A 22,164-nucleotide genomic window follows, 5' to 3' on the forward strand; every position below is an offset into this window, starting at 1 on the left:
TTGAGCACTAATAGAATCCTGGCTGCCCGTGCCACCCTCCTTCAGCGCCTGGCGCAGAGGCCTTAGCTAGTCGTGAATGACACGGCCACAGAACAGGTTTCCAGAGCCCCTGGCTCTGCAGCGCCCAACATGGGCAGTCCTCACTGAAGGAGCAGCCAGGCAGCACTCTGGCTTCTCCTCATTGCTCCCTGTGCGCCCTAGGCCTCCATCACTGCACACGAGCTCGCGAGCCTTTTCTGCAGACAGAACGGCCAATTCCCTCGCCAGCTTGCTGATGGGGTGTCGGGCAGCCTTAGCTCTTCGGAATGCTGCGTCCTTCTGGCATTAACATCTAGGAATCCATCTCACTGTCCCTCCATCCTCAGAGGGGCCTGGAGCAACTGGAACAGGCCGGAGCCAGTAGCTGAGGGGTAGTGAGGGGTGCCCAGGAAGTTCCTCAGTCATGTCGCCTTCACTACCACCACGGGAGCAGTGTCTGCCTAGCAGGGCTTTGTGCCCTCCCAAACGGAGGAGCTGACAGCCAGTCAGCAACGCAGGCTGGGGTGACATGAGCCCTGATAGCTCTGCGCAGCCCCCTCCTCACCCCGGGCACCAGTGTGGAGAGGACACTGGCACCACTGGGCAGGCTGAGCAGCTCTCCATGGCCAGGGAGGTGACGGCTGCTCTAGGCTGGCGCTGTGCCCAGCTCCCCTGGGTGCCCCGGTCCCTGCCAGTCCTTAGGTACCTGCTGCAAGACAAGCTCCTCCTGTGACTGCATCAGCTTCGGGCTCCTCTCAGGCTCCTTTGTGCTGACCCCTGGCCGTGTGAGCTCCACTCGGCCCCTGGGCTGATCACTGCGCTCGCCCCTTCCCTCTGGGAGCCCCGCCTCGGCCTCCATATCCTCTGAGGAGGGGATCTGCCGCAGACGAGGCTTCTCACTGGACTTGGCCATGAGCTGCAGAGGGATGGGTCAAAATCACTTTGGGGAAGAAAGTTACCAGAGGCTCCCCTGGGACCGTGCCTTGGGTCTGCTACAGACCCCCAGAATCTGATCTGGATATGGACAGAGACCTCCTTAATGTTTTCAATGGAATAAATACTACGGGGAATTGTGTGATAATGGGAGACTTTAACTTCCCATGTATAGATAAGAGGAAAGTGCAACTAATAATAGTAGGGCCCAGATTTTCCTGGATGTGATAGCTGACAGATTTCTTCATCAAACAGTCACCAAAATCCAGAAGAGGTGATGCCATTTTAGATTTGGTATTGCTGAGTAGTGAGGACCTAGTAGAAGAGCTCGTTGTAAGAGACACTTAGTTTGAGTGATTGTGAACTAATTCAGTTTAAACTAAATGGAAGGATAAACAACAATAGGGCTGCAACGAGGGTCCTTGATTTCAAAAGGACAAACTTTAAACAATGAAGGGAATTAGTTAGGAAGCGGGCTAGACTGAAGAACTCAAGGATCTGAATGTGGAGGAGGCTGGGAATTATTTTAAGTCAAAGTTGCAGAAGCTCTCTGAAGCCTGCATCTCAAGCAAGGGAAAACATTCTTAGGGACGGTTGCAGACCACAGTAAATGAACAGGCATCTCAAACAGGTGATTAAGAGAAAGCAGAAAGCCTGCAAGGAATGGAAGATGGGAGGGATCAGCAAGGAAAGCTACTTCTTGGAGGTCAGAAAGTGCAAGGAAAAAGGGAGGAGTTATTTAAGTTAAGCGCCAATGTGGACACAAGAACAAATGGATATAAACTGACCATCAACAAGTTCAGGCTTGAAATTAGATGAAGGTTTCTAACCATCATGGGAGTGAAGCTCTGGCAGGGCCTTCCAAGCGGAGCCGTGGGGGCAAAAAAATGTAACTGGCTTTAAGACTGAAATTGGTTAATTAATGGAGGGGTGGGATGATGGGACTGCCTACAATGGCGTGTAGCTGATCTGCGACTGCTAGTAGCAAATATCCCCAGTGGCCGGAGATGGGACACTAGATAGGGAGAGCTCTGAGTTACTCCAGAGAATTCTTTCCCAGGTGTCTGGCTGGTGGGTCTTGCCCACATGCTCAGAGTCCAACTGATCACCAGATTTGTGGTCGTAAAAGAATTTTCCCCCGGGGCAGATTGGCAGAGACCCTGGGGTTTTTCGCCTTCCTCTGTAGCATGGGTATGGATCACTTGCAGGTTTAAATGAGTGAAAATGGTGGATTCTCTGTAACTTGAAGGCTTTAACCCATGATTTGAGCACTTTAGTAACTTAGCAGAGTTTAGGGGACTATTACAGGAGTGGGTGGGTGCGGTTGTGTAGCCTGCAATGTGCAGAAGGTCAGATTAGATCAGTAGTTCTCAGCCAGAGTACAGGTACCCACGGAGGTACGCAGAGGTACGCAGGGGGTACATCAACTCATCTAGGTATTTGCCTAGTTTTACAACAGGCTACATAAAAAGCACTAGCGAAGTCAGTACAAACAAATATTTCACACGGACAATGACTTGTTTATACTGCTTTATATACTCTACACTGGAATGTAACTACAATACTTATATTCCAGTTGATTTATTTTATAATTACATGGTAAAAATAAGAAAGTGAGCAAGTTTTTCAGTACTAGCGTGCTGTGACACATCTGCATTTTTATGTCTGATTTAGTAAGCAAGTAGTTTTTAAGTGAGGTAAAACTTGGGGGTGTGCAAGACAAATCAGTCTCCTGAAAGGGTCCAGCAGTCTGGAAAGATTGAGAGCCACTGGACGAGATGATCATGATGGTCCCTTCTGGCCATAAGTCTATGAGTAAGCAATGGAGGCTCATGGGTACAGGACAAGAGGGGAGTGCAGAACTCTGAAGGACTGGGGGGCAGATCCCAGGTGAGGGAACTCTGAGGGTGTGATGGGAGGAGCAGTGCAGGGGTGGGGAACCCCAGGTGGGGGGAACTCTGTGTAATGGGTAATGGGGAGAGCTGTGCGGGGGTGGGGAACCACGGGAGGGTGTTCAGAGGTTGATATGGAGAACCCTGTGCTGGGGGGTGATGTGGGGTGCTCCGTAGGGGTGCATGCTGCCTAGGGAGCTCTGTGCAGGTTGGTGATGAGGGAGCCTGTTGGGGGGGGTGGGCTGTGGGTACCACACGTGAGGTAGCGCTGTGCTGTGCAATGCAGGGGTGGTGACAGGAGAAGCTCTTTGTGTGGGGATGATGAAGGAAGCACTGGGGGGGTGGGCCGGGGTTACATGTCAGGGAGCTCCCTTGCTATCCTGGGATCAAGGGAGGGCAAAGCAGCTGCTTTTGCCTGTGGGCAGTGTTGCCGCCCAGTGACCTGGCCTGGCAGTTTGAATGCTGGGTGCCACATGGGCCTTGCTCTGTCATGCGCCTGACGTGCCCTCAGTCCCAGGTGCTGCCCAGCACAGCGCTCTCCTGCCCTGGCAGCCTGGATGCCTGCCAGCCTCTTACCTTGCCCAGGTGTGTCTGCTGCTTGAGTCTCTCCAGGAATTGGGCGTGGTGCTGCTGATATGCCAGCTGCTGCTGGATGGCCTTGGGGTTGGGGGGCAGGGGCTCAGAGCGGGTCCGCCCCAGCGGTTTGTGATGGCCTGGCAGCGACAGCCGGTCGGTGGGCATTAGTGAGTGGGCGAAGTGGAACGGGACCGTCCCCAGGCCTGGCACTGTGGGGAGAGAGACGGGTGAGGTAGGCCTGGAGCTGGTGCAACACCAGGTGCTCAGGAACGGCAGCCACAGCACCACAGGCAGCCTGGGCTATGGGGTGGCAATACTGCCCCGCTGATCTGGCCTGTCGCAGCTCGGGTGCCACCCACTGCCCCTGGGGCACCAGGCAGCCCCACAGACAGCAATTAGCATGTTTGCCAGGGCCCACCCTGCCCATCTCACTTTTCACACGGACCTTACAGACACTGAGGGGGGCCTGAACTCGTGGCAGCAGGGGGAACAACTGTACCAGAGCCCCCTCATCAGTCTTGGGGTTCCACGCTGGGCCCGCTACAGCCCTGCGATCCCATGCTCCAGGGACACCACAGGCAAGCACTGCCCAAGGAGACTGGCTAAGGTCTCAATGGGGAATGGGGGGAATCTCCATGGTGTTCCCTTGGGGGAGGGGGAAACTCCATGGTGCTCACTGGGGGAGGAGGCTGAGCTCTCCCAGGGGGTGGAGGGGTAGGCCCTGACATCTAGGCTAGCTGGCTCCCCAGCCAGGTGCCAGCCCGCAGCACGGCACGTCAGGCTGGCTGGTGAGCAGCAGAGGGCATCCATGTTATGTCTGGCCCCTGCTCCCCCACCACAGCCCATCATTGTGCAGCGTGCGGTGCTTGGGGAATGGCTCTGGGTGCCCCCACCCGCTCTGCCCCTTCTGCTCCACAGTTGGTGTGGGCAGGAGGATTGGGAGAGCCCTGGAGAGGAAACCCAGAGGAAGGAGTTTGGGAGCTGGGAGAAGAAGACTCATCCCCCTCCCAACTGGCTAGTCAGCTCTGCCCTTGGTGCAGCTGGAGAGCTGAGTAAATCCCAGCAGGGTTCGAAGGCTGAGCTATGCAGGGGCGTCTGCCTGAGCCCACTGGCAGCTGGAAGCAACCCCTGGCAGCCAGCAGCTTCCCCCGGCATCGCTCCTGATTGTTAACGCTGAAATCTACCGATGTGGAATTACATAGCAGCATCCGCTACCTTCCTGCTCACTTGCCAGCAAGTCAGCGGGGGGATCAGGGGAAATCACGAAGCATAGCCCAGTTCTCAGGGCTGCCCCGGGGTCTCAGGCAGCACTGCAGGGAATCTGCCGAGATCACAGAGCCCCTTTCAGGTACAAGCCAGCAGGGCTCTGAGCTGCACCTGGTGCTAGGACTGCAGCCTCAGCACCAGGACCCTTGGTCCAGTGGGAGCAATACGTACTGGCCACAAGTGGTGCATGGGTGATCGAGGACTCAAGGATAATGACAGGCTGAAGCCGAGGGGACAGGGGCCCCCCGGGCTCGTGCTGCTCCAAGCCAGCTGGTATGAACATGGATGAGTGGGTGCCCGTGAGGACGGGCCCGTTCAGCACAGGCACCCGGTGTGCCAAGCCAGAGAGGGAGCGGCGGTCTGTGTCACCCTGCAGAGAGAACGGAGTCCATCAGCAGCGTACCAGGGCAGCGGCAGAGGAGCAGACTGTGATGCCTGGCAAGGGACTTAGGGCCTGGCAGGGGCACTGGGCACAGTCCAGAGGAAAGGAACCCACCCCCGGTTCTGTGTCCCCAGGGGAGGGGGCCTATGGGGCTGTATCACATCCAGGACTGTTGCTCAATGAGCTGCCTGTCAGTGGCGTAGCCAAGGCCCCCCACTTTGAAAGCAGGCCCACCCAATCAGATTTTAAGCAATTCATCCCATATTTTGATCAGCCTCTGTTTCGCTTGTGACACAAGGCTTACGCCCATTCGTGTCAAACACAGGCCCTGCCAAAAAATCAGTTCTGGCTATGCCACTGCCGCACGTGCAGCGGTTCTGGTCCTCGGAAGGGGAATTGGGTTCCCTCTGCCCTGCAGGAGCCCTCAGCAGGATTGTGGAGTCCCTTGTGACCCAGCTACCTACCCTGGCACTGGCAGTAGCTGGCAGTCCCAGCGTGAGGGCCGGAAGGGAGGCCGTGCTCTGCAGGGCAAACTGGGCCAGCGAGCTCTCCTGCATCATCAGGCGCTGGGCGAGTGGCGCCTGCACCAAACAAAACATGTTAGTTGCCAGACAGGTACAAGAGCAGGAGGGGGCAGCCCAGCCCCAGCTCTTTGGGGAGGAGGGGCTGCAGGGCCAGTGCCAGCAAAGGGGGGCAATATGGACCCCAGCAGGGGGGACAGCACCACCAACCAGAAGGCAACAAGGGGACACAGTGCCAGACAGGGAGCAGTGTGGGATCTGGAGAGCATCAGGGCAGCAGTGGGGTGGCTATGACTAGCCGAAGGCAGTAGGGTGAGCTTTGGAGAGATGGGGGCGGGGGAAAGCAGGGCCCAGAAACACTGGCAAGGCCATTCTCCGCCCGAGGCAGCGCGCCCTGGACTCCTGGCTCCCTTGGACAGGACTGCAGGCTCCGTACCTCATGGGCCATGCTGGGCCCAGCGGGGAAGGCTCCATGTTCTGCTGGGAGGCTGTCGTTGGGGGAGCTGCAGCCAGACACAGGGGTGCTGCTACTGCTGGGGGAGGAGTCTGAACAGGGAAGAGAAATCAGACAGAAGAGCAGCAGGATGATGCATCCAGGGGCACACCCTTCCTCCCTCAGGTACCCCGCATCCCCTTGCAGGGATGCAGCTTAGCTCCCCACTCACATGCGCTGCTTCCCCTCACCCCACAGCTACAGCAGCCCACTGCTGCCCTCCTGGCTCCTGCTCAGTGCCCTTGCCAGCCAGGTGACACTCGATTCCTGCCGGACTGAGCACTCTCTGACTAGCTGCCTGAGCCCAGGGGACGAGCAAGGATGGCCCGTGCCCTGAGAGCACATACTCCAGGCAGTGCGCCAGCTGAAGCCAGCTGGCATTGCTGCAGGGACTGTACCTGACTCTGCACCCAGCCTGAGACAGGGCAGGGTAGGCCATCGTGGGGCGATCCCTGGAGTCTGCCACCATCTGCCCAGCTGTGCTAGCGGAACAAGCACCATACATGGGTATGTCCTGCTGCTCCCGGGGGGGGTCAAGCAGCCAGGCCGGGGGACTGGACAGGCACGGTTTGCTGGGGTTGCTTAGGGCCATTAAGCTCTCGAGTCTTTGAGGGGTCAGAGAAATCGCAGCGCAGCTCCAACGTTGGCCTCCCCATTGGCTGGGCCTGGCCCTGCATGGCACGAGGCTGCCTTACAGAGCATTGCTGCCACAGGACCGTGCTGAGCCCCTTGCAGCTCTCTTGGCACGTCAGCCCTGCCCGGAGCCTCGGGTGCAGGCTCTCCCCTGGGTCCCAAGCTCCTGCAGAGCCAGGAGCTGTCACCCCAAGAGACCCTCACCAATGGCCTCCGCTGGCCTCCTCTTAAGGGACGGGGGGGCGCTTTCCTTGCGGGTCAGCGGGTTCTTACGCCGGTCCACCGACTTCTTGGGCTTGTAGCGCACCTTCAGGTTGGGCTCAGATGCTGCAGGCAGACAAGGCGTTAGTGGTCTCCCTGCTCTATGGACCCGCACCCTTCCCCGGAGTCATGCCCCAGCCCATGGGCACAGAGCCAGCACGGCAGAGCCTTACCTGTTTTCCGCAGAGGAAAGTGCTCTGGGGGGTCTATGGAGCTGCTGGGGACTTGTGGCAGGAAGGGGCTGAGCACAGGGGGGGCAGGGCCTTCAGCATCCAGGGGCTCCAGGGATCTGCAGGGAAGTAGCAGCGTGATTAGAGACCCTTCTTTGGTGGGCACAGCAGCCCTTGGCTCCAGGATTCTTCTCAGCCCTGCAGCCCTGGCATTCCCCTGACAAAGCCTGGTGCAGTCTGGCCTCACCATGCCCCCAGTCCTCAAATTCCTATCAGCACAACAAAGTGCATCCCCCTCCCCTGGTGCTGGGATTGCCCCCAGATTCCCTCTGGCTAAGCACAATCCCGACTCCTAGTATTGGGACTGCCCTTCCCCAGATTCCCCCAGTTCAGAGCAATCCCCTTCCCTGGTGCTGGGACTGCCCCCAGGCTCCCCAGGCCAGCACAGTCCCCTGCCTTTGAGCTGGGTTAGCCCCACATGCTCCCTAGGCCAGCGCAGCCCCCCGCCTTTGTGCTGGGTTAGCCCCCACATTCTCCCCAGGCCAGCGCAGCCCCGCCCCTTGTGCTGGGACTGCCCTTCCCAAGATTCCACTGGTCCAGCACAGACTCCCACCCCTGGCACGGGTTTGCCCCAGCCTGGCCTGTTCCCCTGGGAAAGGTGCACGTGGGCATCCCTCTGCCAGAGGTTTTCTCCCCAGTCTGTACAGGAAGTGCCATCCCTCACAGAGTGGATGCAAGGCACAGATGTGCCTGTCCCAGAGGCAGCCCGTCAAAGTGTGGGCAGTGGGCAAAGCCTTTGTGTGCTGCAGGGTCCCCACGAAGAGCAGACCAGGTTAGGCCACTAGAGGGAGTGCCCTGGTTGCTGCAAACCACAGTAAAGTCCAGCACTGAGGAGGCCGTGGGGTGAAGCCAGTATAGCCCCAAGGGGAGCCAGAGCTGCGAGTCCAATTGGCCCTGAGTGAACAAGGTGTCGCTCCACAGGGTCACCACACCCACCACCGTGCTCCATAGAGACAGATCCTGGGAGAGTCCCTGCCCCACACACAGATGCAGGCCTTCCCCCACACACAGCCCCCTCGGGAGAGAGGCTCTCCCACTGAACGCCCAGTATCTCTGCCTCACCTGTACAGCCGGGGGGTGGGGAGGTGAGATGCTCAAGTGTCTCTATCTCACATGTATGGCATGAGGGTGGGGTTAGGGATTTTCAGGTGTCTCTATCTCATCTTTTGGGGGGCAGCGTTGGGGACGCTGAAGTGTCTCTATCGCACCTACATGGCGGTGGGGGCGAGACATTGGGTATGCTCAGCTGTCTCTAACTCACCCATATGTTGTGGAGGTGGGACGTTGGGGGTGCTGAGGTCTCTCTAGCTCACCTATACAGCATGGGGGCGGGGTTAGGGATGCTCAGGTGTCTCTATCTCACCTGTAAGGCAGGGGGTGGCCACTAGGGTTGCTGGTCCTTTCCAAAGCTGCCTGCTGTTTCTTCAGGATGACCTCAGCCAGCTTCTGTTTCACCACCGTGCTTGCCACAGCACCTGCAGAGAGAAAGGGAATAGCCATCCTACAGGGCTCCCAGTACAACATGGGCAGCCTTGGAAAGGCCCGGTCCTGGGCAGCCTCCCCACCGTGCCCAACAGACTTCCTGTTCAGGGGCACCTGTGGGGCCTGCAGCAGAGCTGAGCGACCAATGCCCAGGGCACAGTGACTTGGCTCCACAGGCCCCAGAGCTGGGCCTCTCTAGCACATCCCTGTCAAGCCTTGCTCTGGTGCCATGAGTTTTCCAGTCAATCCCCCACCTCCATCAGCCCCTACTGCTCTGTACTGACCCTCGGGGGCAGCCAGCTGTGGACCCTTGGCCCAGGATGGAAACCTTTGCTGCCCCGTGCTACATAATCCCCAGGTCTCATCACTTATCCTTGAGAAACGCCCCTGACTGCATCAGTGTCTTGCCTAAAGGTCCTGGGCTGGATTGGTGCCCCACTGTGCCAGGAGCTGCCTGGCCACAGAGTACCTGAGACTGGGCCCTCGTTCTGCCAAGTAAAGAGATGCACACATGTGCACACACAGTACCTGAGACTGGGCCCTCGTTCTGCCAAGTAAAGAGATGCACACATGTGCACACACATGTGCACACACACACGTGCACACACAGTACCTGAGACTGGGCCCTCGTTCTGCCAAGTAAAGAGATGCACACATGTGCACACACATGTGCACACACACACGTGCACACACAGTACCTGAGACTGGGCCCTCGTTCTGCCAAGTAAAGAGATGCACACATGCGTGCACACACGTGCACACACAGTACCTGAGACTGGGCCCTCGTTCTGCCAAGTAAAGAGATGCACACACGTGCACACGTGCACACACAGTACCTGAGACTGGGCCCTCATTCTGCCCAGTAAAGAGATGCACACATACGCACACACACATGTGCACACACAGTACCTGAGACTGGGCCCTCTGCCAAGCGAGGAGACGTGCATACACAAAAACACACACAAGATTGGACCCTCGTTCTGCCAAGTGAGGAAACAGACACACACACACAGTACCTGAGACTGGGTCCTCATTCTGCCAAGCGAGGACTCCCTCCCCACACATCCAGAGTACCCGAGATTTGGCCCTTGTTCTGCCTAGTGAGGAGACGCACACACACACCCGTGAGAAAATCTTTCAAAATTTTCTGTATTGGATCCCCACTTGAAGCAGAGTGTGGCCAGGATCAATTCCTTGGATGTAGCCAGTCACAGGTGGTCTCTGGTCTCTACTGCAGGCTCCCGGATCCATGGCAAGTGGCTGGCACACAGAATCACAAGGCCTGATCCTGTGAGGCACAAAACTCTCCACCCTAACTTCACCTTGTCCATGTTGTCCTGGACCCCAGCTCACCTGTAACTCCCTGCCCACCCCCAACACACTGTGCTGGCCATGCGGCCACGTATACAATACACTGCTTTCACTTCGACAGTGGCAATCCTTCTTGAGGACACAGGGCTGCTACCTCACTCCTCACAGATCCTGCACCAGTTCCTCAGCTGCAATGGCTGCGCCAGTCCATCTTTGGTCCAGTTCCTTTTGCGTAGGAACCCAGGGCGTTGGGTAACTTTGCAGAGCATGGGGAGCCCAGCCTGGCGAGCAGTGATGTTGTGGCAGTGTCAGTTAAGCAGGGTGGCCTGTCCCTTTCAGGGCTTGCAACACCACAGAGCAGGAAGCCCTGATCTAAGGAGAAGCCCAGCAGGCTGGTGGTGTGAATCAGCAGATCCAGCCAAGCAGCAGCTAATGATTGGCTTTGATTCCCAGCTGGGAGACATAAGTAAAGGACCCTGCCCTATAAGGGCCTATTTGGTTCCCATGTACATGATGGATCCATTTAATAAATCAAAAGGGCCTCCACCTCTTCAGAGGGGAAAGACCAGAAAAAACACAGGGATCAGCTGATTCCGGGACACAGCAAATGAAAACCAGGAATGGGACTGAGGGTTGTAAAGCTACAATCACGGCTCCAGAGGGAGACATCAAGCAGAGAAACCCAGACAGCACCCCACTGCTCCTCCAAAGAGTCCAAGAATGTCACCCAGAGGCACTCTGGCCAGAGATGTGAATGAACAAGTGCACAAAATTGAGCCCCACAGTCTTGATTGCAGGGAACATGCCTGTCTCACCCCCTCCTCCTTGACTGATAAATGGCCAACGCGAGGAGGAGGTAGAAGAGGCGGTCCTACAACGTTGTGGGGCCGTGGATAGGGAGTGCACAAATAAAAAGATGTGGGGAGAAGTGCAGCCAGAATCTCAACAAGGGATTCCAGAGGAGATGGAAAAGGGGCTGCAGCCTGGCGCGCTGAGAATATGCACGAGTCAGGGGAGCCTAAAAACCATGTCAACAACACACCCATGTTCAAGGTTCTGTGAAGCAGCCACCAACTTATATCCTTGGCAGACTGTAACAGCAAGGTGGAATACAGATTGGCCCATGGGGGCTCCTCGCCCTCCAGAGATGGCAGCTGATTCTGTCATTTCGTAGCGGGGTAGGACACAAGGGTGAGGAAATTAACAGTGCGGGGCATGTGCGTGCACAGCTGTTCCCATGATGTGGCTCAGAGGCAGAATGGCTGGATCATACTAAGTCAGCTCATATAGGCGGTTTGAAGCAGCCGGGGGGGAAGAGGGGGCGGCTCACAGGGCAGGGGTCTGACATTTTGCAGAAGAGAAGAATGAGGGCGGATTTAATAGCAGCCTTTTCTTCTGCAGACTAAATAAGCCCAGTTTCCTCAGCCTCTCCTCATAAGTCATGGGCCCCAGCCCCCTAATCATTTTCTTTGCCCTCCCCTGGACTTTCTCCAATTTGTCCACTTCTTTTCTGTAGCTGGACACAATACTCCAAATGTGGCCTCACCAGTGCCAAATAGAGGGGAATCACATCCCTCGATTTGCTGGCAATGCTCCTACTAATGTAGTCCAATATGCTGTTAGCCTTCTTGGCAATGAGGGCACACTGTTGACTCATATCCAGCTTCTTGTCCACTGTAACACATCCAGGTCCTTTTCTGCAGAACTGCTGCCTAGCCCGTCAGTCCCCAGTCTGTAGCAGTGCCTGGGATTCTTCTGTCCTAAGTGCAGAACTCTGCACTTGTCCTTGTTGAACCTCATCAGATTTCTTTTGGTCCAATCCTCCAGTTTGTTTAGGTCCTTCTGTATCCTATCCCTACCTTCCAGGGTATCTACCACTCCCCCCAGCTTAGTGTCATCTGCAAACTTGCTGAGGGTGCAATCTACCCCATCCTCCAGATCATTAATAAAGATGTTGAACAAAACCGGCCCCAGGACCGACCCCTGGGGAACTCCGCTTGTGACCGGTTGCCAGCTAGACATGGAGCCATTGATCACTACTCGTTGAGCCCTATGCTCTAGCCAGTTCTCTATCCATTTTATAGTCCATTCATCCAACCCATACTTCTTTAACTTGCTGATAAGAATACTGTGGAAGACCGTATCAAAAGCTTTGCTAAAGTCAAGGTATATCACATCCACCGCTTTCCCCACATCCACAGAGCCAGTCACCTCTTCATTGAAAGCAATCAGGTTGGTCAGGCATGACTTTCCCTTGGTGAATCCATGTTGACTGTTCCTGACCACCTTCCTCTCTTCCAAGTGCCTTAAAATGGATTCCTTAAGGACCTGCTCCATGATTTTTCCAGGGATTGAGGCGAGGCTGTAGTTCTCTGGATCCTCTTTCCTCCCTTTCTTGAAGATGGGCACTATATTTGCTTTTTTCTGGTCATCAGGGACCTCCCCCTGTTGCCATGAGCTTTCAAAGATAATAGCCAATGACTCTGAAATCACATCAGCCAACTCCCTCAGCAGCCTCGGGTGCGTTGCATCTGGCCCCATGGACTTGTGTATGTCCAATCTTTCTAAATAGTCTTGGACCTGTTCCTTCAGCACTGCAGGATGTTCGCCTCTTTCCCATTCTGTGCCACCCAGTGCAGCAGTCTGGGAGCTGACCTTGTCTGTTTGAAGACAGAGGCAAAAAAGGCATTGAGTACCTCAGCTTTCTCCACATCCTCTGTCACTATGGTTGGAATCAAACCAAAAAGGGGGACAAGGGAAAAACAATCAAAGGCAAGGGGAGTTCATCAGGAGCTTGTCCCTCCTGGCCACACTTCAGTGAGAGGGAGGTGAAGGGTTCAAGCTAAACACATCATAAGGTGGGGGGGAAGGAGATGTACGCAGGGGGGCTACTGTTGGTGATACTGACACAAACCATTCACAGTAGATTCCCGGCTGAGGGCCATAGGGGCCTCTGGGATTTTTGTTCTCGCTGGCTGAAACTAGAGACTCCTTCTCCAGCAGAAATTGTGGAATTGGTGACATCAGAACAAAGCTGCCAAATTCTTCCAGCAGGGTCCAATGGGTGGGTCTTCTGCCACCTGGTGACTTCCCTAGAGGAGGCGTACATCTTGCAGAGAACTTTCTGGATGCCAAATTATAGTTCCAGTGGGAAGAGGGGGAATCTTGTGGGGACCCCGGAACTAAATTCAAGCAGGTGTTGGTTTATGTTGGTGATCGTTGATTACGCTGCTCGGTGCCCCAGAGCCAGACACCCGTGCTCAGCAACATCCCAGACAATAGCTACCAAATCAATGGAAGCATTTGCTAAAGTAGGGTTTCCAAGTGTTATCCTGATGGATCAGGGCACAGATCTCATAATAAATTCAGCTGGTTAAAACTTCATACATTAAAGGAGATGTTGCAAAAATTTGTAACTAGGAATCCTGGAACTGAGAGAAAACGCTACTGTATTTGTTGTTTGCATTCTGGAAGATCCCACAATCTTCCACTGGCCCTTTGAATTGCTGTACAGGAGACACCCTGGAGTGGATCTTTTACAGGTGTCTTGGCAGGAACAAAACACTACTAGCCAGAACGTAATCCAGTAGTTCAAGTCAAGAGAGACTGGATTTGGTAGGGGCTTTTGCCCAGGAGAACCTGAGGGTGTTCCTAGGAGTGCTGCATTGCTAATATAATAGAAGTGTCCACCTTTGGGTCTACTGGGGGGTAGGTTCTCCTGCTGCTCCCTCAGCAGAAAGCAAACTGCTGGCAATGTGGCAAAGGCCTTTTGCGATCCTCAGATGAGCTGGGGAGGTGGACTATGAGGTTTGATTAATGGGCAAGAGACAGGGGTCCCAGATATATCATATCAACTTGGAGGACCTGAGAGGTGTGTCGTGCCCATGTCTCAATGCCTGAGGAAGCATACAGTCCCTGAGAGTTAAACACCGGGTCATGCACAGAGATACCCTCAGGGAAAACCTGTCCCTAGCCCAACGGGAGTAACTGATATCAAGCGTATATCTGAAACCCAGGAGCTGTGTCCAGAGAAGCCACGTCTGGATATCTGAGCAGTTGAAGGACAGTTGACTAGGAATTACAACCTACATTACAAATGGGTGTAACTAAGGAGGATTGGGCCAAAAGAAATCTAATGAGGTTCAACAAAGAAAAGTGCAGAGTCCTCCACTTAGGAAGGAAGAATCCCATGCACAGCTATAGACTGGGGACCGACGAGCTAGGCAGCAGCTCTGCAGAAAAGGACCTGGGGGTTACAGTGGATAAAAAGCTGGATATGAGTCAGCAGTGTGCCCTGGCTGTCAAGAAGGCTAATAGCATATTGGGCTGCATTAGGAGGGGCATTGCCAGCAGGTCACGGGAAGTGATTATTCCCCTCTATTCGGCATTGGTGAGGCCGCATTTAGAATATTGTGTCCAGTTTTGGGCCCCCCACTACAAAAAGGATGTGGACAAGTTGGAGAGAGTACGGCGGAGGGCAACAAAAATGATCAGGGGGCTGGAGCACAGGACTTATGAGGAGAGGCTGAGGGAACTGGGCTTGTTTAGTCTGCAAAAGAGAAGAATGAGGGGGATTTGATAGCGGCCTTTAACTACCTGAAAGGGGGTTCCAGGGAGGATGGGGCTAGGCTGTTCTCGGTGGTGGCAGATGACAGAACAAGGAGCAACAGTCTCAAGTTGCAGTTGGGGAGGTCTAGGTTGGACATTAGGAAAAAGTTTTTCACTAGGAGGGTGGTGAAGCACTGGAATGGGTTACCTAGGGAGGTGGTGGAATCTCCAACCTTAGAGGTTTTTAAGCTGAGGGTTGACAAAGCCCTGACTGCGATGATATAGCTGAGGTTAGTCCTGCTTTGAGCAGGGGGTTGGACTAGATGACCTCCTGAGGTCCCTTCCAACTCTAATATTCTATGATTCTATGAACCGTGAATGGTGCAGCCCAATTATGCTGGTCCCAAAGCCAGACCATGGCATTTGGTTTTGCATCAATTCTTGCAAATTAAATCCAATGTTCAAGTTTGATGCTACCCTGTGCCCCAGGCTGATGAGATGCTAGAAGGCCTGGGGAAGGCTTAATACATGACCACTCTTGACCTTATGAAGGTCTATTGGCAAATCCCCTTGGCACCTAACTCCAAAGAGCTAAGTGCATCTGCCGTGATGGTATCACTGCTGGAACCTTCTCTCAGACTCCAAGATGCTCCTGGAACATTTCAGAGACTCATGGACAAAGTATGTCTGAATGTACATCACTGCAGACTCCACTCTGCCAACTGGGCAGAGCCGTTATGGGCCTGCAGAGCTGGCGAGTGGCAAGCCTTGGCCTAAGGAGAAGCCCAGCAGGCAGATGTTGGGAATCAGCAGATCCAGCTGAGCAGCAGCTAATGACTGGCTCTGATTCCAGCTGGGAGACATAATGACCCAGCCCTGTAAGAGAGGGGCCAGGGAGACAAGCGTTTCTGCAGCTCCCCTTGGCAGGAGGTGGGTGTGGGCACTGAGCAGGACATTTGCAGTTTGCAAAGGCCCTTAGTGGAGAAGCAGAGTGAGAGTACATCCCTACCAGGAGCACACCGCAGGGATGTGGCAGGCCTGAGCCAGGGCGCAGTGCCACGCTGCGGGCAGGGCTGTACTCAACAGGGTCCCAGCACCTGCAGGGAGCACCCACGTGGGAACCATCCCCTCCCCACCAACTGGGCAGGGGGCCTGAGGCACTTCCCCTCCTTCACAGACTCCCAGGCTGAGCCATGGCACCCACCACATTGCAGACAGACAGACAGACGGACACAGGGAGGGACTCTTACTTCGTTTGCTCTTGTCCTTATTGAGAAGTTGCCGCAGCTCTTGCTCCTGCTGCCCAGCCTCTGCCTCACGCTGAGAGGAGTCCATGTTCACCTGCAGTGGGACAGAACATAAGCATCACAGCAACAGAGCCCTGCCCCAGCCAGTGCCCTTTTGGGATGGCCAGGGTGGGGGGAGCCCTGGCCAAGCCAGTTCCCTGTGGAGGAGGGAGGGAACTCTGCAGGGGAGATGAGGGGGGAGCCCTGCCATAGCCAGCATCCTGGGGGGAAGGGAGCTCCACCCCAGCCAGACCCTGGCGGTGAAGGGGGAGCCCCAAATGAGCAGCACCTTGTGAGGAGGTCAGGAGAGGTGCTGGCACCAGAGTGGCTCATTCTCCATGAGCTCATCCATTTAGCAGGGCCCCAGCGCCAGGGGGGAGGGTGATAGTGGAGGTGCAGCTGCAAAGCACAGAGCAAAGCCTGAGCCCCTCAGCCCTGAGTCACGGAGACATGAAGGAGCGACAGGACTGCAGGGCGAGTGTTGCCCTGTGGGCTCTCAATAGATGGGGCCTCTTGAGAGTCACTTGGGGTAGGTGAAGCGCCAGTGGTCAGGTACGTGTCCCCCTGAAACAGGGATAGGGAGAGACAAAGGGGCCCATCCTGGTGCTTCAGGGTCCCAGGAAAATGGAAGAGATGTGAGGGAAGTGCCTGTCAGTCCTACGGCTGCTCTTGATAAGCAATCGGGCTGGGGTGATGCGAAAGCCAGGATTGGTAGCCAGAGCACAGTGGAGCCATCGTTCAGGGAGGAGAGTGAGGTGGAGTCCCAGGGACCAGGCAGTGAAAGCAGATTTGCCACTGAGCCCTTGTGGGGTTGCAGGTACCCAGATGAGACTGTTGGGGTGCAAGTGTAGGATCTACGGGCTGTGCTGGCCTCCAGACCGAGACAGCTAGAAGCTGCTGAGCACCCCTTGGGCTTTCTGTCCCTTTGCTCCAGTGAGAGCTGCTGGCTTGGTGACTGTCCAGCCAGCCTGGAGAGGGGGCCTTAGAGAATAGGGCCTCTGGCTGTGACTTCTTCCTCGAACCAGCAGGAGGGATCAGTTCTGGGGCTCCGGGGATGGACTGGGCTTGCCTACACCACCATATTTACCATAGGCTCTGGAAGGCTTGTCCTAGCCTTCATGAACATGGACGTGACCAGGACGGATAGCAGAGACCTGGTGATGCAACCTTTGCGGACAAGGTTCTGCCATGGCCTAGGGAATTGATCTGGCTTGTCAGCTTGGCTCTGCTCTGGACACAACTCTTGGCTCTGCACCGTCTGAGTCAGTCTCAGCCCTTCCCTGGGCCACATTTCAGGACTGCCCAATTGCGGTTTCCTTGCTCTTTCTTCTCAAGCAGCTGGTGCTGCCACTGCCAGAAACGGGATGGGAGGGTCACTGCTGGGCAGTGCCTCCTAGAGACCAGGAGAGGTGTGTTCACATAGACACGGACTATAGACTTCTCAGGCCTTGACAGGGGAAAGCACTGCTGAGCATGGAGCAGTGTCACTGGCCTCCCGTGATTCTGGTAAAAAGTCAGATCAGAAGGTGGCTTCCTGCTTTTCACTGCCAATGGTCACACTGCACGGGCCCGGCGCTGAGCCACGTGAAGCTATGTGGAACATAGGAGGCGCTGGGGCCACTGTGCACAGGGCAGGACAAAAAGCTAATTACAGTGGATGACTCTGCGCCTGCTAGGATAAAAGGTATAAGAAGAAAGAGAGGCACCCAGGGTGGAGGGTGCTAGGGAGCACAGCGTGCCTAAGTGGCAGATAGGGCAGAGTGGCTGAGACCCAGAGGCTGGCACAAGTAGCGCAGTCTTTGCCCTGTAATTCCCTCCATTTTATTTGGGATGATTCGCTCCAGTCTCAGAGACAAGAGACAGAAACTCTGACGTCTGAGGAGAGGCAGGGGGCCAGGGTATCTGCCCAGGGCACTGCCAGGAGCTGCCCGGCAAGTCAGACAGAACCACTACCACTCGTGCTCCCTCGAGTTCTGATTACCAACAGCAGCTTTGCCCTCCTGGGCTGTGGGGGCCTGCCTGCTCCCCAGCACTGCTGTGCTTAGAGCTAGCTCCCCTCCCCCTGTGCTGATTGGCTACGGCTGGCTCGGAGCAGCAGGCAAGTGCCTTTCCAATTCGCCCCAAGGGCTGCTGGCACCATGTGCCCCCATAACCTGGAGCTGGGTTTGGCCTGTGACCCCCCCCAGAGGCCCGGGAGCATGTTCCTACCCGCATGTGCTGGTGGGTGAACTGCTCCATCTGTTGCTGGTGCAGGCTGGCCAAGAAGAGCTGGTGCTGCAGCTGCTGTGTCTGCTTGAGAGCTAACAAGGTGGTGTCGGAGCCGGGCTTGACGAAGCGCTGTCCGATCCGCAGGTCCATGGGGACAGCCTGAGGCACCCGCAGGGAGACGCACAGGTTCACAGCAGCTGGCAAGAAAAAAGCAGGGAGAATTCAGTTGCTGCCTGGTCTGGCATCCTCCATGTGTCCCCACGGGCTGCTGGAGTGAGGAGAGGCCCCAACGGGCTGCTCATGCCACCACACTGGGACCCTTGACCTGACTCCCCAGGGACCAGGCAGTGGCCAGTGGCATGGAGCCCCTTCACTCCAGGGGCACTGAGCACCCCTGCAGCAATGAGAAGGGTTGAAGGGCTGAAGCAGAACACAGAGAAGCTGCTCACCCAGTGCAGTCTTGTGCCTGAGAGGGCCCCAGCCTGTCGTGTCTGACCTGGATGCAGATCCAGCTAGGTGGGGATGAAGGATTGGATCCAGAGGTCCATGTCAGGCCCATCCCCATTGCACAATACTCAGAACAGAAACCCAATGCAGGAGCACCAGTATCTTTTGCAGTCAGCAGTTATGCAGCCCTGGCTGCTGGCCTCTTGTGAACTCCAATCCAGCGTGCGCAGCTTAGTGCTAGCTAGGGGGTGGGTCTCTGCCTGCTGGCCTGGCAGGGTCTGTCTACATTGCAATTAAAGATCCACAGCTGGCCCGTGCCAGCTGACTTGGGTTTGTGGTATAGATGTTCAGGCTCGGGCTGGAGCCCGGGCTCTAGGACCTTGGGAGTTGGGAGAGTCCCAGAGCTCAGACTACAGCCCAAGCCAAAATGTCTACACCACAATTAAACAGCTGCTTGGCCCAAGCCCCTTAGCCCAAGTCAGCTGGCACAGGCCACCCGCAGGTGTTTAATTGCAATGTAGAGATACCCACAGAGTCCCCTGGGAGCGGAGAAACCCTCTGTGCTCTTTCCATATGCATCCTCTCTGTCACAAAGGTCCTGCTCCTGGAACTGACTCGCATCTCTCTAGCCAGGCTGCCTCCTGCAGAGCTAAAACCCTTGAAGGGCGTCTCTGCCAGAGCATGTTGCAGCAGCTGAGTTAAGGTGCACTTTTAAACAGATTTTGTTCAATCAGTTCTGGAATCAATTTAAGCTAAACTGAACTGAGCCTGGTTTAAACCAAACTAAAATCCAATTTAAGTGAACCCAGTGCAGCTCCTGTGTATAGACAAGGAATCAGACACTAAACCCAGGAGGTCTGTCACTGAACCGTAACAGGAACTGCTGGACAAGACAGTGTCATTGTGAGTCACTCTCCTGAAACTATAACCCCACTTAACAAGGGAAACCTACTAAAAAAATCATTAGAGGCCCTTCCTTGCCTCTGCCTCAAACCCCTCCTCCCATCTGACCACCACACACACCTCTGTCCTCATAACAACACAAACTACTTGGCAATCCAAACCCAGGGCCCAGACTGAAGATGTTCAAGTTTATCTGGAGAATACTCCTCCCCGTCAGACATCCCCCATGTTGAAGGATAAATTCCTCCAGTGCATGCAGTTGTTGGCAGCTTTCATGCTTTTACTGCAATTCTCATAATATTTGGCGCATTTCTTAAAGCCTCAGCTACTGGAGTCAGATGATCACGAGATAGAATCTCAACTTTCATTTTTTTTAAAAAAGGTAACTTTCCAGTTCACAGAATCATAGAAGATTAGGGTTGGAAGGGACCTCAGGAGGTCATCTAGTCCAACCCCCTGCTCAAAACAGCAACAACCCCAACACAATCATCCCAGCCACGGCTTTGTCAAGCCTTCAAAACCTCTAAGGATGGAGATTCCAAGACCTCCCTAGGTAATCCATTCCAGTGCTTCAGCACCCTCCTAGTAAAAATGTTTTTCCTAATATCCAACCTAGACCTCCCCCCACTGCAACTTGAGACCATTGATCCTAGTTCTGTCATCTACTACCATTGAGAACAGCCTAACTCCATTCTCCCTGGAACCCCCTTTCAGGTAGTTAAAGGCTGCTGTCAAATCCCCCCTCACTCTTCTCTTCTGCAGGCTAAACAAGCCTAGTTCCTTCAGGCTCTCCTCATAAGTCATATGCTCTAGCGCCTAATCATTTTTGTTGCCTTCCTCTGGGCTCTCTCCAATTTGTCCACATTCTTTCTGTAGTGGGGAGCCCAAACTGGATACAATACTCCAAATAAAAACGAGAGTTCTGTGGCACTTTAAAGACTAACAAATTTAATTCAGCAGGCGTAAGCTTTCATGAGCCTCAGCTCACTTCCTCAGTTGCAGTAGATAGAAATGATACAGCAAATGGGTAATATATAGGAGGCATCATATACATATACAAGCACATAGAGAACAATGGGGTAGGGGGATAAAAGCCAGGTACTTGAGGTCTAATGAGCTTGTATATGTATATGATGCCTCCTATATATTACCCATTTGCTGTATCATTTCTACCTATGGCATCTGAGGAAGTGAGCTGAGGCTCACGAAAGCTTATGCCTGCTGAAATTAAATTTGTTAGTCTTTAAAGTGCCACAGAACTCTTGTTGTTTTTGCTGTATACAGACTAACATGGCTACCCCTCTGGAACAATACTCCAAATGTGGCCTCACCAGTGCCAAATAGAGGGGAACAATCACTTCCCTCGATCTGCTATCAGTGCTCCTACTAATGCAGTTCTTATGATTGTACAGAAAAGCTTGAGAAATTGACCCTAAAGACTCAGAAACTAGAAGGCAAATAAGCAGAACCCCAAAGTCATTAAAAGCTCATGGTTTTTAAGACAATTTCATGATGGGGGGGGGGGGGGGGAAGGGGGAACGGGACAGAGATGCCTGACCTGTTAAATGCTCAGAGTTGGCAGCATTGCATCTATCCAAGCAAGTGCAGAAGCATGTGTGTCACCAGCAACACCCGCAGAACCATTCTGCAGTATCCCCTGAATCACTGCAGGTCTCCCAGTGGGCCCAAGGGATACTTGCTGGCAGTCTACAGCTTGCTGGAGGTGTCCCAGGGTGCTGGCTCCTCCTCCTTGATTCCAGTTCGTCAGTTGGAGTAAATCAAGCTAACAATGCATTCAGGACTTTCTTATGTTAGCAACCGCTGCAGTTCTTTGAGGGTAGCCTGAGCCCCACTGTGCTGGGCATTGCACAGTCACAGCACGAGGGCCAGTCCCTGCCCTGAGGATCTCGCAATCTGAACAGTCAGGGAGGACTGTCAACCCCATTTGGAGTCGGAAAGCTTAGATCCTGAGAGATTCATGGTTAGGAGAAAGTGAGGACTCTCTCAGGCTCCTTGGAAAACCTCAACCCAGATGACTTGCTCAAACTCTCAGAGTCTGCATTGGAGCCAGGAGCTGAACAATCCTGAATCCTAGTCCAGAACCTCCCAGTGAGACCAACCTTCCATGGCACGATGCCTCTGTTAAACCATGTTCCACACACTATGAAGAAGTTTGCAAACCCCTTTCCTAGCCAGCTAGGAACAATCCAAACATATGTGGAAACCAAACTGAAATCCACCTTGAGCAACAAAAGCACTAATCACATCTTCACTCTCCAGACATTAAGAGCAAACCTGAAAACCTCCAGCAACCTGTGCTTTGCTTTCTTTGCAGCAGGTGATGAAATCTGGCAACTGGGACTAAACTGCTACAATACAAGGCAGAAGAGCTGAGGAAACAACCTAAGTGTCAGATCAAAACCAACCACAGCCACCCAGACCTTGTAGAAGGAAGGTGTCAGCGACCCTGACGCTATGGGATGTCTCTTGCTGAACCCCATTAAGAATTCCAGTTTCAAGTGCTTTAAAATCCACATGCATGCTCAGATTGAAAAATGTTATGCCTCACTGAGGCCCAGGTTAGAGTTACTGGTGCAAATCTGGGGGGTTACCAAGAAACAGCCCCTGCCTCAAAAAAATGAACGGCCTTTACCTATTTTCAGTGTTTTGATCATTCTTTCTACTTCATCTGTGGTGAAAGGCAGGAAGTCTTCTTCAGTTTCAGGTCCGCACTGTTAGTACTATAGTTATTTCTTTTTCACCTCTCCTTCAAA

General features: G+C 54.4%; 1 protein-coding gene across 3 annotated transcripts in view; it reads right to left on the reverse strand.

Annotated features, from left to right (window-relative positions):
- Positions 1-22,164, reverse strand: part of HDAC7 (histone deacetylase 7) — a 235,609-nt gene that overhangs the window by 23,170 nt on the left and 190,275 nt on the right. For 2 of the 3 annotated variants that reach the window (XM_067544580.1, XM_067544579.1), the window contains 10 exons: positions 18,041-18,237; positions 15,797-15,887; positions 8,569-8,680; positions 7,149-7,264; positions 6,919-7,041; positions 6,025-6,134; positions 5,532-5,648; positions 4,857-5,055; positions 3,420-3,628; positions 725-934 (listed from right to left, as the gene is read on the reverse strand). In XM_067544580.1, the coding sequence (XP_067400681.1) occupies positions 725-934; positions 3,420-3,628; positions 4,857-5,055; positions 5,532-5,648; positions 6,025-6,134; positions 6,919-7,041; positions 7,149-7,264; positions 8,569-8,680; positions 15,797-15,887; positions 18,041-18,237 (1,484 nt within the window). The remainder of the gene's footprint in view (positions 1-724; positions 935-3,419; positions 3,629-4,856; positions 5,056-5,531; positions 5,649-6,024; positions 6,135-6,918; positions 7,042-7,148; positions 7,265-8,568; positions 8,681-15,796; positions 15,888-18,040; positions 18,238-22,164) is intronic. The other variant, XM_067544581.1, reaches the window with a different exon arrangement.

The sequence above is a fragment of the Emydura macquarii genome, unplaced genomic scaffold, assembly GCF_026122565.2.
Source record: "Emydura macquarii macquarii isolate MOO-44397 ecotype Brisbane River unplaced genomic scaffold, CSIRO-AGI_Emac_v2 contig_1002, whole genome shotgun sequence".
NCBI lineage: Eukaryota > Metazoa > Chordata > Testudines > Chelidae > Emydura > Emydura macquarii.